This window comes from Zootoca vivipara, chromosome Z1 (genome assembly GCF_965207765.1).
Source record: "Zootoca vivipara chromosome Z1, rZooViv2.hap1.1, whole genome shotgun sequence".
NCBI lineage: Eukaryota > Metazoa > Chordata > Lepidosauria > Squamata > Lacertidae > Zootoca > Zootoca vivipara.
In genome coordinates, this window is record NC_142583.1 from 25614166 (window position 1) to 25631902 (window position 17737).

The 17737-nt window shown below is 39.6% G+C and overlaps 1 protein-coding gene across 11 annotated transcripts in view; it reads right to left on the reverse strand.

The window, feature by feature from the left end:
- Window positions 1–17737, reverse strand: part of TENM3 (teneurin transmembrane protein 3) — a 1254397-nt gene that overhangs the window by 172875 nt on the left and 1063785 nt on the right. For 6 of the 11 annotated variants that reach the window (XM_088659538.1, XM_088659521.1, XM_088659527.1 and 3 more), the window contains one exon: window positions 1747–1956. The exons of the other annotated variants lie outside the window; for them this stretch is intronic. In XM_088659538.1, coding sequence (XP_088515664.1) covers window positions 1747–1956 — 210 coding nt within the window. The remainder of the gene's footprint in view (window positions 1–1746; window positions 1957–17737) is intronic. 11 annotated transcript variants of the gene reach the window in all.

Here is a 17737-nt window from a genome sequence, read left to right on the forward strand (position 1 = left end):
TGGGCTGGGAAGTACTGACAAGGTATTGGAGGTCAGCGGTGTATGCCAGGCAGCTTACCCTGCCACTCTGAGCTAACCCTGTTGCCTTCATGTGTTCAAGGAGGATAGGTATGTGGGTGGTGCTGTGGCCTAAACCACTGAGCCTCTTGGGCTTGCTGATCGGAAGGTTGGCAGTTCGAATCCGCTCGACAGGGTGAGCTGCTGCTGCTCTGTTCCAGCTCCTGCCAACCTAGCAGCTCAAAAGCATACCAGTCAGGGCAAGTAGATAAATACTGTATTTTTTGCTCCATAGGATGCACCTGACCATAGTTTTTGGAGGAGGAAAACAATTAAAAAATATTTTGCTTTCTGGAATTGTCCTAGGCATAGCAGCCAACTCCTAGAGGCCTAGGTGCCTTTGCCCCCCCCAATTAAATATTTGAGGAAGCGTCTTTTGCAAAGGGGATCAGCTCAAAGTTGTGCAGCTTTTTTTGCAAATGGGAAAAACCCCATTTCGGGGTGTGTGTGTGTGTGTGTGTGTCAGCTCACAGTTGTGCATCTTTTTTGCAAAGGGGGAAAGCTCCAATTTTTTGATAAGCTCAAAGTTGTTGAGTTTCCTTGCAAAGGGGAAAAATCCTGTTTTTATGGGGTTCAACTCACAGTTCTGAAGCTTCTATAGGAAAGGAAAGGGACCAATTTCTACAGTTTCCAGACTGATAATCTAATCAGCCAGTCACATGTATCCCTCTGCAGACAACAATTGAGGCTTAGGCAAGGGGCCGGGTGGGTGGGAAGGGAGCTAGCTCTCTTATCTCCCTCCCCGATCTCTTGCAATCAGCTGCTGAGTGGGTTCCTTTCAACACTCTCTTTCCCTCCTTAGCCTTTGGCTCTTTCTAAAAAAAAAAAAAGCACGATCTGCCTTTAGCCCCTTGGCAATTCAGCTCCAAGGACCATGCACTCGCTCCATAAGACGCACAGACATTTCCTCTTACTTTTTAGGAGGAAAAAAGTGCATCTTATGGAGCAAAAAATACGGTAGGTACCGCTATGGCGGGAAGGTAAACAGCATTTCCGTGCGCTTTGGCTTCTGTCATGGTGTTCCGTTGTGCCAGAAGTGGTTTAGTAATGCTGGCCACATGACCCAGAAAGCTGTCTGTGGACAAATGCTGGCTCCCTTGGCCTAAAGTGAGATGAGGGCTGCACCCCATAGTTGCCTTTGACTGGACTTAACTGTCCAGGGGTCCTTTACCTTTTACCATGGAGGATGCTGTCCCACTGGCAGCACTGGGCTTTTGTAAATGATACAGGAAAGAGGGTGCTTCTCTGTCAGCAAAATGTATTTGGCTAGTGCTGGTTGTGTTCAAACATTACGGATTACCTGTGAGCTTACCAAGTCATTTTGATACAGGCAACTAGAGTATATTTTTACAGCAAAGCTGAGCTAAATGGCATACAACTGGAAAAGAAACATCTACAATGCTAGGCAGGTATTGACTGCAATTCTGTACAATTAAGAATCAATGTTTCCTATATAATGTAAACGCTACTACATCTCAATTAAATTAGGACTTTTTCATTAAATATGTAAGTAAATAAATAACAAAAAGTGATTCTGTCTTCTTATTTTTGCTTGGTTTCTACAAAGTAAATCTACTTGTGCTTTCACATATGCACTCAAACTTGGCTAATATTTCATTAGAATGAAGAAACAGGATGAAAAATAAAAAAAAGTGCATTTAAACTATGGACAAGATGTGCTGATCTTACCATGACCTGAAGCAAAAACTGAAACAGGACCGGTCTGTACTAGATAAGAGCTGGCAGTATAGTCCTCATCAGTGTCAGAGTCCTGAACTGGCTGGATAGCACTAGTACTTAGCAACCATCTCTGGTTGTCATGGAGATTAGGTGATGGAGGAGGGGAATGTAAATGTTCAATAACGGATTGACTAGATGAAGAGGATGGCATGGGAGGACCTAAGGAAAAAAATAAAAAATATTTTTTTTAAAAAAAATGGTTATGGTTGTATGAGTGACAGATTATAAAACACTGTTTACATCCTTCAAATTATACCTATTTATAAAAGTTTTATAAATCATGGTCAAACAAAATGATAGCACATAATGAAAATGTTCATTTGAAATTCATGATGCTATGGATAGCTTTGGTATTGACATTATATATATGCTTGTTTTTAGAACCTAGTTGTATATAATAGCAGAACCGGATAATTTAATTATTCAGCTTCACTTTATTTTAATATTAATTTAGAGTTTTAAAACATTTATGACTGTAAACTTTGACTCAATGGTTCTGTTCTGGTTGCAGAGACTAAGTTTTTGCATAGCCCACTTGCTTTAATCTATTTCTTCTTTATTGTGTCTGTAGAACAGAACAGAGGACTTATGAATCTGTAAACTTGTACAGGACAAACATCAGTATGTTTTACAACTAAATTGCAAGACAGGAAATGACAGGAAGTGAATATGGATTTTATACTAGCAATAGAATACTTTTTCTTTCCAATATAATAATTTTTGAATAGCAGAAAAAATAAAAAAACCCTATATATTTGACAATTTTTTTGCTCAGACTCTTATCTCCTGCATAGGTTCTGCACCTATTTCCCCCCTTTAGGCATGAAGAGACTGGCCTAGATTTAAGAAACCTAGAGATCTATTTTCACAAAATTCCATGTTGCTAACATGCACAAATAAATTTTCAGATTTCACTGCATAGATAACAATTGATAACTATACACTGATCCAAGTTGAAATCCCACCTTACACATGGACTCATTGATCACATATTCAAATGCATTACTTATCAAAGCATGGTTTAGTGTGACATGAATGAACCGTAGCAAACCTTGAGATCACATGCTTCCCTGTCTCCTCCCCCCCCTCTGTGGCTGCAAGGAGTTTGGAGGCTTCTGTTTTAAGTCACCCAGATTGACATGTTATCTGGAACTATGGTTAACATTAACTATGGCTAGTTCAAATAAGCCAACTAGACAAACCACAGTTTAAAGATGTGTTTTATACTAACTAGAGCAACGTCAGCCACAGTTTGTAAGTCCAGACGGCATGACAAATCACGGTTAACCAGAAGTGGAAATGAAAGCTTCCAATGTCCTCCTTGCAGATGTATGGAAAGATGTATGTTCGAACATGTCCATTAGAAGATTTTGGATGTGTCACTCTTGTATTCTATATCCTATCTTATAAAATGGAACAATGGCCATCTACCATATAGTCTTAGCCTTAGGACATGGCAGACATAAATCTAAGTATGTGTGTATATGCAAACTATAAAGTTACACTTCAAAAAGTTCATAAAACATTTTCTGTTAAAACAGGATCATATGCGGCTGAGCCGGGGGGAAATGCATAGGTAATATATTATACCACAGAATCGCCAGATTTCAGGCATTCTCTTCTCTATATAACACAATGGCTATGCAATAAGTGACTTTTAATTATGAATCCATTTTATATTATAGACCCCCTGTATGCTATCCAACCTGCATAACTTGGCACTGGCATTTATCTCTCTGCTGGATACTATAGCCTTCTGCAGTCAACCTGTGGTGACAGTTATCTCTTAATTAAAACTCTACATGCAAATAGCATTACTGAAAAGTGCTGTAGCAGAGCGCACACAAAGCACTATTATTTGTAACTGCACAGGCCTTGTTATCTTCAGTTTTAATACTGGGCTCCACTGTACTTAGTGTGAAGTTCTCCCTTTGGGAAATATGCTTAACAAATTCTTATTACTTAAGATAGTAATAGATCTTTCCATAGTCATGACACATTAGTGTTTTTTTTATAAAAAGTTACAATGCTCCTTCTTTAAAAGCAATTGTTATGCAACATCTTTTTAAAAAAAACACCACACAAAACTTTTTTTAAAACAACAACATCATTATAGTGGATGATGACCCATTTACCCTTGCATCAAGAAGTATGCTTTTGAGTTCCAGACACCTCTGAATTCTAATGAACTGTCAGCTATACCTCAAGATACAAATCTGAGAAGAAATGATATATTCCTTTAAATGGAGAATTCAAAGGTGTCATTTATAAACAAAAAGGGTGGTTATGGTACTTAGGTGTTAATTTGAACTCAATAGTAATTCTTACAGAGCAGAAGCAGCTGACGTTCATAAAACAGGAGCTGAGGTTCTACCATTGTCACATCTCTCTCCAAAACACTCTCCCAATAATTTTTCTATGCTCTCTTATGCTCCCCTGCCCCACGGAATTCCCACACAAAGCCTTTGCTGCTGCTGCTGCTGCATCATCATCATCAAAAGCTTCCAGCACAGTTCGCTTTCTGCTTCTTTCCTAGACTCAGTTTGCCATCGCAACAGAACCCGCCCTTCACATCATTGTTTATATTTTGCAGCTTATTCATCCTCTTCCTTGATTCTACTGCATGTCTGGAAGGAGAACATGCCTCTGTTGTTATCGCAGCATATATGCTCAGAATGTGAACTGAAATTGCCCGATATTTCTATGTGGCCACCAGATGTCTACTCCCTTTTGAAAAGAACAAGAACATTTTGCTTAGAGATGTCATAAAGGCCACAATCTTCAAAGCATCTACCCAAAGTAGCCGCAGATGCTGGCTTATTAGACTGAAAGGGGCACTCTCTCACCAGGTTCAGGCTACCCCCCAGCCTGCCCATTTCCTTCCTTCCTGCCAGACTCTTTACTTACCACCAGTCCAGAGGTTGGCACTGGCTATTGGCGCTCTCCTTAGCAGGCAATTCTTCCCTGTGAAGAGTTCTAGTTACAGGTAGGTAGCCATGTTGGTCTGATGTAGTCGGAAAAAAAATAAAAAATAAAAAAAATCCTTCCAGTAGCACCTCAGAGACCAACTACGTTTGTCATTGGTATGAGCTTTCGTGTGCATGAAGAAGTGTGCATGCACACGAAAGCTCATACCAATGACAAACCTAGTTGGTCTCTGAGGTGCTACTGGAAGGAATTTTTTATTTTTTTATTTTGTTCCCTATAAAGAGTTAGAGGCATAAGAGACTTAAAGATATGAGAGGTTTTAAAGGGCGCTTTAGTCTTTGCACATGATGAAGCAGTAGGAAGAAAATGAGATGTTGGGGGAGAAAGAAAGGCTGTCAAGCTTGGTGAATGGATTTTAGCCCCTCAGGCTGCTCTGGCTCTGGGCCTTGCTCTCTGCCTAAGAAGAGCTGGCAAATGTTAAGTACTAAGGAAGTGTGCTGCAGTAGTTAAGAGTTCTTAGTGTCATTGCACAGGAGGAGGAAAGAACAAAACCAGAATTAGTTGGCTTTGCCAACAAGTCACCTCTTCCCTCTGGCCTACCAGTACCACTGGACACAGGCTGCCACTGAATATAATAATAAAAATAATTTATTATTTATACCCTGCCCATCTGGCTGGGTATAAATAATAATTGGTCAAACATTAAAAACTTCCCTAAACAGGGCTGCCTTCAGATGTCTTCTAAAAGTCTGGTAGTTGTTTATTTCCTTGACATCTGATGGGAGGGCGTTCCATAGGGCAGGCGCCACAACCGAGAAGTCCCTCTGTCTAGTTCCCTGCAACCTCACTTCTCACAGTGAGGGAACCACCAGAAGCCCCTCAGCGCTGGATCTCAGTGTCTGGGCTGAACGATGGGGATGGAGACGCTCCTTTAGGTATACTGGGCCAAGGCCGTTTAGGACTTTAAAGGTCAGCATCAACACTTTGAATTGTGATTGGAAACGTACTGGGAGCCAATGTAGGTCTTTCAAGCCTGGTGTTATGTGGTCTCGGCAGCCGCTCCCAGTCACCAGTCTAGCTGCCGCATTCTGGATTAGTTGTAGTTTCCGGGTTACCTTCAAAGGTAGCCCTACATAGAGCGCATTGCAGTAGTCCAAGTGAGAGATAACTAGAGCATCACTCTGGTGAGACAGTCCACAGGCAGGTACCTCATCTCAGCCTGCGTACCAGATGGAGCTGGTAAACAGCTGCCCTGGACACAGAATTGACCTGTGCCTCCATGGACAGCCGTGAGTCCAAAATAACTCCCATGCTGCGCACCTGGTCCTTCATGGGCACAGTTACCCCATTCAGGACCAGGGAGTCCTCCACACCTGCCCACCTCCTGTCCCCCCAAAATACTACTTCTGTCTTGTCAGGATTCAACCTCAATCTGTTAGCCACCATCCATCCTCCACTGAAGAGCAGCTCAGTTAAGTTCATGGAAAAACTAGTTTTAGTGGCGTGAAATTCCTAGTAAAATTATTCAACAGTAGGAGACAGCTCAAACTGTGCAATTAAAGGAAGTCTGTGTACGAATTCCCCACAAAGAGTTTTTAAAAAAATAAAAATCTTGTAGCTATTATGGCAACAGCCACTACCTAGCTAGTACATCATTAAAGGAGGTCAAGTTAAGCAATTTACAATAAAGTATGGCTTTCATCCAACTTTAGCAAGTAATTTTGTGTGTGACGATCTGAGCTCTAACTAGCATACATTCAGTTAGACTAATCTGGCATACCACTCTTGCTGGGTACTTTTTGAAAAGCTAGCAAGCATAACACATTGCTCTGTGCCAAAGCCAAAGTCTGTATAGTCAGACAGAACTCGGCATGAATCTCAAGTTAAACATAAGGGAATGTTTCAGGGGGTTGAGATTTATAAAATATTGTTTTCTTGGTGCAGAAGCCAGCGAAATCCACAGTCAAAGTTCTTTTGTGAAGCTAAACTGCCTTTAAGCAATGAAGCAGTATAAAGGAGACAGCTCTTGCATCTTTAGAAAAGCTCCCAGTCCTGGAATCTGGGCAGGGACCCCCTGACTGTTTCCATTCTGAAGGGAGCCAACTCTTTTTAAAGCTTCCATGCCTAATTATGCACAGCTGCTCCTGATTAAAGCTGAAGCAGGTACTGTAGACTGAGTTTTAGAAGGTGCTCTCTTAACAGAAAATCACAATGGTCCTTTAAAGTCTAACTCTCCTAAATATGAACATCTGATCATGCTTAGCTTTCCCAAATGTCTTTTTAGTTGTATACACATTCCCTTTTGGAACAGTGAAACAAGTGACCTGTGTCTACACAGAGGTTTCAATCTAGTGCATTGCTTAGGTCACACTGAAATCAGATTTATTTTATCCTAAAAAGACTCCAGTGCTGGGCCTCAGACACGCTCTGTGTGGGCCTGCATACAACTATCTGCATGCATGCCCTATTGGTACTTAATTGGAATAATAGAATCAACAGATTAGAAGGTGGGGAAAACACAAGAACAATACCATGAACACCTACTGATATCAATGGGGAAAACTAAAGTTACTCCGCATATGCAAGTACTTCTGGGTGTGGACTTCTTGAGTCTAATTTGAGTGGAGGAAACTGGAGTAACAGCTAAATAATTCTCAAATGGGTTTCAAACTTCTCCTGCATGCGAAGACAGGCTCTGGTGGAATCAGGAGATGAGAATAATAGTGGGTTCAATGATCAAGAAGGAAGTTTCTGCAGTTGCTGTAGAGCAGGCAACCCCAAACTTGGCCCTCCAGCTGTTTTGGGATTACAATTTCCATCATCCCTGACCACTGGTCCTGTTAGCTAGGGATGATGGGAGTTGTAGTCCCAAAACATCTGGAGGGCAGTGTCTGAGGATGCCTGCTGTAGAGGCAAGTGAGGGGCAGGAGGATATCTTTGAGAGAAGAAAAGACCAAGGAGTAAACTCCATATACACTGCCCAGGCTTGCTTCCTGGAGATGTCACTATGTAGTTTGACTTTGTCCCTGGAAGCATACTCTATTGCCTTTAGGGCCAGATGGGTGCCAACAACAACAATGCCCAAATGTGGACAAGCCCTAAGAATGTGAGAGGACCCCAGTGGGGGCAGTCAGTCTCCATGGAGCTTTTCAGCCAGTCTGGCAAGACACAAAGGACTTGAAGTGGAGCTGTGTGGAGATAATCTACATTGGCAAGACACAGAGCACGACATGCAGCAACTTAAAAGCCTGTGTGCAGGAAAGCCCAGCTCTGGTTGCATGGATGTGGGGGGGGGGGGGAGGGAGAAGACAAAGGGAGAGAAGAGAGGTAGCAGAGCACAGAGCGGCAAAGGAAGGATGTGAAGAAAGACGAGAGAGACACAAAGTGAGAAGACCAAAGAGTTTTAGAACACAGGAGAGAGCAGCAGAGGGAAACTGCCCTGCCATAGTGAGGGCTAAGGAGAGGACAGAAGAAAAGAGGAACAGTAAATACTGGTCTGGGGCTGTTAACCCCACTAGTGAGCCAGAGAGGGGAAGAAAGTGTGTTAAGAGAAGGAAAGCTAAATATAAAAAACAGAGAAGTTCCTATGATGACCAGGGGGAATTTCTAAGGATAAGACTACCTGGGGGTATGGAGAACTCTTGGGACCAGAGCCAGGGTGCCAGCTGATAAAGAAGAATAATCAAAGGTGTCTGATGTGCCTGGTGCATATTCGCAATCCAGACAACTTTCATAATTACTATCTGCAGATTTTAGTCATTTGGTGGATTGTCTGGTTCATTATTAAGACTGGTGGACATAATGAATTAAGGTTGTTAGGAAATAAATGCCTTTTCTTATTCATCTTATAAGGATCATCACCACCAATTAAGGAGCTAGGAGGTGTAATTATTTGAGAAAGCATACTTAAATTGGCTGAAACAAATAGTTAATTGCTTTTGGCACTATCAGACTTAGCATTATACAGTATCTGGCATTCTACTGGCAATCTCAGCAGCAGCTATCCTACAAAATAATTCACACAGATCATGTATCAGCTAGAACATTCTTTGAGAATTAGAAAAATTACAGAAAAATTCTTAAATGTTGCCCCACATAATAGTGCTCTCACAACTAAAATGACATTTATTGGACATTGATGTTCTCATTATATGGAGTCTGTAATTTATTTCTCTGCTGGAAAAGAACTTATGAGCTTGGCCCATGTGGAGAAAATGTTCTTGCCCATAGAACAAATGTAACACCACAGGCAAGTAGCTGGAAAGCTTAAATAAAAGACCCTAATATTATCACCCAAAGTTAGGACACCACTGACTTGGCTAAGACAACACAGCAGTGTAAAAATGGACTGGAGGCTTCAGGGTCAGATACTCAGGAAATAACAGCTCAATTCAGACACCACTATGAAAAGTAGCATCAAATAGCAGATGCTGAATATTTTTCAGCTTGAAAGTATGGATCCTAGTTTCCCCTTGGAATACAAAATGCACAGTTCACACATTCTATTGCTAGAGGAAGCCTAAATTACATAATTTGCACAACCCAGATTGCAATCTTACACAGACCTACTTGGGAGTAGGTCTGTATATATACCAGTTTTCAATGTACCGTAATAATCCATTTTTGAAAGAATTCATGAATTTTTAGAGATAGTTGGATTACAAAACCAGTTTAATGTGGGGGCAAAGGAGCAGGGAGAAATAAATATATAAACTTGCTTGTAGAAAAGGCTAAGCAGGTTATCATAAAAATAATTTTGGCCTTAGCTCAGGCTTGGAAAGAATCTGCCCCATTTCATTATTTCAAAATGTTATGTGTTATGAAAAAAGATGTTGTAATGAATGTTCCTTGGAACAAGTATTACCAAAATAATAAAAGAAAGACTAGAATAGAAGTCTTTTTAAAAATCACAAAAGCGACCAATTTGTGTAATACAAACAAACCAGTTATGCCTTATAATTCTGATCTGAACGAAAATGAAGAACACAGATGAACATGTAGACCACAAACAATTTTAGCCAACAAGAGTGGGGAAACAATTCCTAGTACAGAGGAAATTATTGTTTACACAAGCCTATGTGTAACTAACGCTTTCACAAAACAGCTTCCAAGTACTTCAGCATATGCTCAGGAATGAAAGAAATGACAACTAGGCCATCCAAATCTATCAACAGACAGAGGTTATCCATCTGTTTGAAGGAGCATGAAAACACAATCCCACCTGAACGCTGTGCAAATTCAGCAGCAACTGCTTTTAATCTAAATAGTTGAAGCAGGGCAACAGAAACCCTTTAAGCCTGCAAAATTCTAGGGGAAAAATCAATGAAATGTTTAGCTTAAGATGCGGTTCATAAGAAAGCTTAGAACAAGCAAGATGAAAGAGTGTACAAATAAAGTGGAATAGATCAGGGAAAAAAGCTGCTATTGACCAATAAATTGTCATTTTAATAATGCCAGCAAAATTATCTTCTTTGTCTCCCACTTGTAACAAGAGTTTTGCTTGAGTGCTATTCTGGACGATGCAGTGTGTGTGAATTGTTAAGAAAAATAATAATTGGGGTGGGTGGGTTAAATAGTTACCATATTTGTTCTGTTGTTACTTGATGTATTGCATTCATCAACCTTTGCAATAATAATAATAATTTATTATTTATAACCCGCCCATCTGGCTGGCTTTCCCCAGTCACTCTGGGCGGCTTACAACAGAATATTAAAATACATAGAATCATAGAGTTGGAAGAGACCACAAGGGCCATCCAGTCCAACCCCCTGCCAAGCAGTATTTTAATCTATTAAAATACAATAATCTACTAAACATTAAAAGCTTCCCTAAATAGGGCTGCCTTCAGATGTCTTCTAAGTGTCTGGCAGTTGTTTTTCTCTTTGACATCTGGTGGGAGGGCGTTCCACAGGACGGGTGCCACTACTGAGAAGGCCCTCCGCCTGGTTCCCTTGGCTTCTCTCAATGAGGAAACTGCCAGAAGGCCCTCGGCGCTGGACTCAAACATGGCAAATATCTGCACTGCTGAAGGCATTTTTATTACTCTGTACCTAGATACAATTCTTGAAAATAAATAAAAATATATCCCCCCCAAATGACCAAAAGGTGAGCAGCCCTGCCTCCTCAAATATCACTATGGCATGTCTACTACTGTCCAACATTTGCTATTGCCATTATTTGTGGGTCTTTATACAAACATTTATATATAAACTAGGGTTTCTTAGTGGGATGGAAGGGCTAATAAACACCCAGAAGAGCAGTTCTATGTGCTGGGGAAATGTGGGTATTACCATTATTAAAAAGTGTCCTTTCCACACACACGCAAAAATCACAGTGGATTTAGCAATATTAAAGGTAAATGACAGTTTTCTTTCCTTCTGTCTGCTTCTGAAGAAAATGGAAATGACTGACTGTGTGAGTACTTACAGGAATCCTGGGAAATGGGATATGATCAACCATAGTCTAAATGAATGCATAAGCATAAGGGGTGCTGGCATAATTGCAATGGGATCATATGGGTTCTTATTTCCAGGGTCTACTTTCAAATGCCTGAAAGATTTCTGAGGCCCACTAGTCACAAAACCAGACCCAGACCCAAACCCAGTCTCAAAATGATGGCAGGTGGAGGCAGAGTTTGGCATAATCATGTCACAATTACTGACATCACTTTCTACTGATGTCAATTTTTGGAAATTGCTAAGTTCTTTCCTGTGTGTTTTCCTTGCATCAAGAAGGAACTCTGCTTTCCTCAAGCTAAGTTCAGACATTTGATCTGAAAGTTTTGTGAATCCTTCCCGGTTCAAACAGGATTTGCTGATCCACAGGCTCTAACCAGGAAATACTTTTAAAAATATCTATATTCCTATTGCCAATCCCATATACATCTTATTACCCATTTCCTGTAATTTCTTCTTCTATTCTCTTTCCCCACTCAACTGTCCCCTATTCATCTTTCCCCAAACTGCCAGTTTCTTTCAACTCTCTTTTTGCATTCATTTCTTCCTTCAGTAACAGTTTTGGTTGGTTTTTTTTCTACAACAATCATCATCTCACTTTCTAATTTACTTTAACACTTCCTCTGAAAAGGGAGACCTTCCTTTCCTCCATTCACTCCCAGCAAATTTCCCTTTTCCCAGCTATCTTTATACAGCATACAATGAGTTTCTGGTATTGGCAAGATTTGCATAATGAGTTGATTATTTCCATTATTTCCAATGGGAACATTCTAATCTGTGATTTCTCTTATCTCCAACCTCCCCGCCCCCCAGTTTGCAGCCCAAACTGCTGCAGCCAACCAGCAAAAGACAAATAAAAGGAAAAACTGTTCCCTATCTCATCTCTCCTGCTACCTGATTGGTCTGATCTCCCTCCCTTCATGGTTTCCTCTCAGAATGGCTACCAACAACCAGCGAAACACAAACAAATAAGGAAGTGGGCAAACTCTGGCTGTTCAGATATCAGAATCAGTTATTCGTGCAAGTTACAGGTAGGTAGCCGTGTTGGTCTGAGTCGAAACAAAAAAAAAATTCCTTCAGTAGCACCTTAAAGACCAACTAAGTTTTTATTTTGGTATGAGTTTTCGTGTGCATGCACACTTCCTTTCTTGCATTTAGTTATTTTGCATTTAGTTATTCGTGCAGTGAGGTTTGGGTATAATTCTTTTGTTCGGATAACTGAAATTTCAGGTAACCAGCATTCCAATAGTAGACCTGTGTGTACCTCACTGCATTACACAATGAAATGCAGCACAGCTGACATTAATTACTTTTTACATACTTCCCTATTCTGCAACAGGACTTCCACACATTAAAGTACAAACTATCCCAGCAAAGCTTCTATTCATTTCAGCAATAGAATTTATGTTGTGTATAGTGGCTACCAATTCATTTTGAAACAGAAGTGTAGCACACATATTTCACAGAAAGTATAAACTATATGCTAGGCTAATTGCAGAAGGGCCAGAAATAGACCTACAACAGAAAATCATAACAGTCATGAGACAAGGCCCCTTCCAGGCCAGGGCTTGTAACCAAAGCTGCTGTTCCACTAGACTTCAGCTGACTTCAACTTTTTGAAAAGTTTTACTGTCTGAGGTGGACAATACTGCACTACTCTGCACATACAGATGCTAACCATACTGGCAGCTGAATCTATATTCAACACTGGTAATGGGGCAGTGTCTTCCACCGTAGGCGGTGCAAGGCTGACCACATAGTACACACAGCTGTCTACAAACACCTTGTTGCAGCTCCGCACATCCAACACTTGAGGCAGCTGCCTCCCTCTGACTGAATGACAGGCCATCCTTGTCTACCGGCATCAAACAGATACAGCAGAGGAGAGGGAAGGGTAGTATGACTGTGAAGTACTCTTGTGTGAAAGTTCCACTTAGATATATTGTTGCACCAAGTAAATCTGTTTAGAAATGGGAGATCACATTTCCAAAGTTTCCCAGAGAAGTGACAAGCCAACAGATGGTAAATAACTTTTGGTGGCTACATATCTGGACTGTAGTTGAGCCAAGAATCAACAGGTGAAAAGGGCTCTCTGCATTCCGCTGTAGTTTCAGAGAAGCCGTCTGTCTCATTTGTCTTCTTGGTGTAAGTTCTTTGTTCTCCTCACAATTGAAAAGTTTACTTACTTGGTTAGTGGCACAGTCTAGCCTCACATATATTTCTACAAAAATGATTTGAATGAATTCCAATTCAGTCAGTCACATAAAACTGCAGCCTAGTTCTCCACCCCTACCCTAGGTTGCATAATGTCTGATAATAGAATACATAATCCTATATTTCATAGCCGAATGGGATGTGTTCCTTTTTCTTGTATATTCTAATCCTTATATTATTGTACAAGTCAAATAACGCAATTTTAACATGTTGCTATTTAGTTGAAAATACAAGTGACTTAGATCAAAAGTCTGTTTAATTTTAAAATTAACAGAAACACATTCAAGAAAAATAATTTACTACTCAAATCAGGAAAGCGTGATTGTACAAGTGTAGCACAAGACTGAAAAGATAAAATGTTTAAATCATTAGGTTACTGCAATTCAAGCTTTGAGCTATGCTGTTTAGTAATAGTTACTTTGGTGTTTGTTTTGTTTCGTCAAAATTATAGTTTATGTACAGTAGGAAAATTCCTTTCTAATGCATATTTCCCAATTTGTCCAACATACGCAGGTTATAATTTTCAAGTGATTGCTTATAAAGGGAATTCAGTAAAAAGTGTCCGGGGGGGGGGGGTGTCCAATAGTGGACTGGTATTTAATTGAAGCCACAGTAGAAAAACAAACTAAATAGCTATGTGGAACATTAATATTTTTAATTTGCAAACAAGCAGAAATCCATCAAGTATCAATACTTAGTAGAACTTTTTCCTCCAGCAACAAAACATATAACTAATACAACTGCAAATACAGTTACAACTACAAATAGATTAGGACACACCTACAGACACAACCACAAAAGTTATGAGAATTCACGTCCATCTATTCACACCCTCCAACTTTATTTTTTACAAAATGTAGCTAGACTAGAATATATTCACACAGGAGGAGAAAGTAGAACAGAAAACACTAAGGGGTCCAACACACTAAACCTTTCAATACTGTTCTTTACATGCAGGACTAACTAATCACATGTAAAGTAACTTTTGTCGATTCTGTGCTGTGGCAGGATTGTTAAACTAATTCCAGCTGTTGGCAGGACAGAACGAAACTAAGAACAGTGTGACTGGTCCCTTAAAAAGGGCCTGACATGCACAGATTCAAACTTTAATTTCATCATGCCGTTAGAAAATGCTGAATAAATGAACTTTTAGAAAAGGCCATTATAACTGGGTTACTCATTACAGATCTCATTACAAGCTATCTTTATAATGTACACCTGACAATATCATGTAAATGCTGAGCTTTAAAGGTCAACTTAACTAACAGAACAATTCTACTATTTATAGCAGAGGTTGAACTTTTCTTATTTGGATGCTTAAGCAGCTAACCCTTGAGTTTAATGTAATTAGGGAAGGGATATTCAATTTACAGTATCCCCATGTAATGATAATTACATTGGTCCCAAAAAGCTGTGGGTAAGCATAAGAAACCTTTGTAATTACATCCTGTTTTCAAAATGACTTTAGTGCTGTGAACTTGAAGCATTTCAGCAAATGAAGGCCAATGCACATAAAATGAAAACTACAGAGGGTTTAAGAGCTACACAGTTTAACATAATGAGGAGTACTACCAGGGGAAGATCACAAAATGCATTCTATAACTCACCCCGACAGCCTATGCCATCCCCTTTTCTCTCACAAGCATCCATTAAAAAACACAGCTTCTACCTCTCTTTTTCCAAATTCCTCATGAAGACACTTCAGATTCTTCACTCAAGAAAGAGGCTCGGAAGAGTCAGTTCAAATAAACTCTCTGGGATTACAGTGACATACATTGTCCAAAGGTTTGGCTTCCGATTCTGTTTGTTCGAAAGAATGGCAGAGAGCTATGAATATGAAACCATTCTCTCCTATGTGCATGGCAGATTAGCTATGTCAGCATTCCAGAAGGACCAAGGTGGAAAATAAACAAATATATATGCTCACAGCAGCTGCAGAGATCATTCTCTGGAAAATTATTCAGGCATTATGAGACACGGTATTAAACGCTGCCACTTGCAGCTTCACAGCTTTCTGAATATGCACATCAGAATGGAATGAGCACTTACGAACATCTTCCATTAAGTTTTTTATTTTAAAAGGGGAAAGTTGATAGGCAGAAGGCTTGTCATCATACACAGGTTTTCTTCAATGAAGCAGTCAAGTGGACTATTGGGGGGGGGGCTGGGTGCACAATGGCTTCTCTAGAGAATCTGCAGTAAACTTTCTATTTGACATCATTTGCGAAACACAAAAGGGAAAGTATGCATTGCAAGGCCTTTCGGAGACCCTCTAGAATCCCAATAAAGATGCCCACAATACGGATAAACTTCTAATCATCTGGGACACGATCCACGATTGACAGTGAAACTGAATAATGTAGAAGTGAAGTTTAATATGTCTGGGCTAAACTGAAAATCTTGATAGATCATTTATTTTCAAGGAGTGGAATAGGGTTAGGGTGTAATAGTAATCTAAACTCAGAATTTTATGCCATTGTTTAGCCTATCATAACAGGAATTTTGAAATTTTTTATTTATAATTTAATTTAAATGGGGGAATTCTTTTATTAGACTATATAGATTGAGGCAAGCTTTGAATAAATTATTTGTCTATACAGTCCTAACATATATGCTCTTTTAGATTAGTTTAGGATCCTGATTCCTGTTACTGGTTTACCATAATTTACTGTTGATATCAATAACAATACTAAATATTCCTTATTAAAATATAAATTATGTTGAGGTATTTAGGACTGAGGAATCAGGATGTCAAATACTGTTAAATAATTTACAAATCAATTTTGCTGAGTAACTCAAAATTATCACAATCTATTAAAATGTTTATTTAGCATCTGATGAATATATAACATCTTCACAACAGTTTACTAATTCTTATCATTACACAGATTAATGCAATTCAGCAAAGCGAATGATTGAACCAATATATATAATTTTATCTAATGACAGATAACAATAAAATATTATTGCAGTCTTAATGGATTAATGCCACTTATGAGCAACACAACATTGCATTACAATGACACAAACCCTCTCTGAGTGGTATAATTTTTCATATGAATGCCTTAAAACCTTATCAGAGGGAAATTGTATTTTAATGCTATTTCAAATGTCATTTTTAAAGGATTTTTACAATTCCCTTTCATAAAGTGGAATGCATGCTCTGAATTGCTTTTGTTGTTGTTTAGTCGTTTAGTCGTGTCCGACTCTTTGTGACCCCATTGATGCCTATACTAAATCACTCTGAACAATTTCCACCAAAAGGAAATCCTAACAGTCCACACAGGGTTGGGGAGAACAACCCCTTTTAATGTGGTCCATTCAGAAAACATGCAGGAATCTACATACCAAGGTGTGTACACTTTTAAACATAAAATACCCTCATATGCAGTAATCTACATTCAAACAGATAATTGATTCACTGATTGATGAAGAGATAACACCAGGCATCCCCAAACTGCGGCCCTCCAGATGTTTTGGCCTACAACTCCCATGATCCCTAGCTAACAGGAACAGTGGTCAGGGATGATGGGAATTGTAGTCCAAAACATCTGGAGGGCCGAAGTTTGGGGATGCCTGGATAACACCCTGCCTTTCTAGAGAATTATATCTAGAGAAGTATATATATATTGAACTGACCATTGTTCCTCTACACAGGACTCTTCTAGGACTACACCTAAAGATTGTGCTTTGCTGGATAGCAGATACAAACAGAAACCTGTCTCCCAATGTATTTGCATCTGTAATATGAAGTAGCTAGAGAATATAATCTATTATGTAATGAAATATCCTTGATATGATGAAGTAATTTTTCTTTGTAAAACATCTTGTCAAGTTAAACAATCTGTTTTATGTTAGAATATATTTATCCATTTGTGATATATAAGTAAGTATTGTTCACTTTGGCTACAGGAAAACTTCTAATGTATAGGGTCAGTGCAGCACTGTAGGACTGTTAAAGAGTTTTTGCTGGTTTAATTTATGGCAGATTGCCAGATCACATCATGTAGCTGAATGGACTTAATTTCCATCCTAAATTTCCCATCTTTGCTCCCACCCCATTTTTGAACACCCCTTTTTCAGGGCTAATGCTGACTTAAGATCCATTGGCTTTGGCTCAGCCAGCTGGGTTCCAGCTGAGCTGAAACAGCAGAAATATACCAGCATAGCCCAGCTGTGCCATGAACCACTTGGCTCAACCAGAGATCCACTGATCCTAACCCTCTCATCCCTGCAGATCTTGCTATAAGATTGCTTCCAAAGTGTGTCTAGGATTGTAGCCTTACTGCACAATCCTAAACATGTTTACTCAAGAGGAAGTCCCACAACCGTTCTGTAAAAT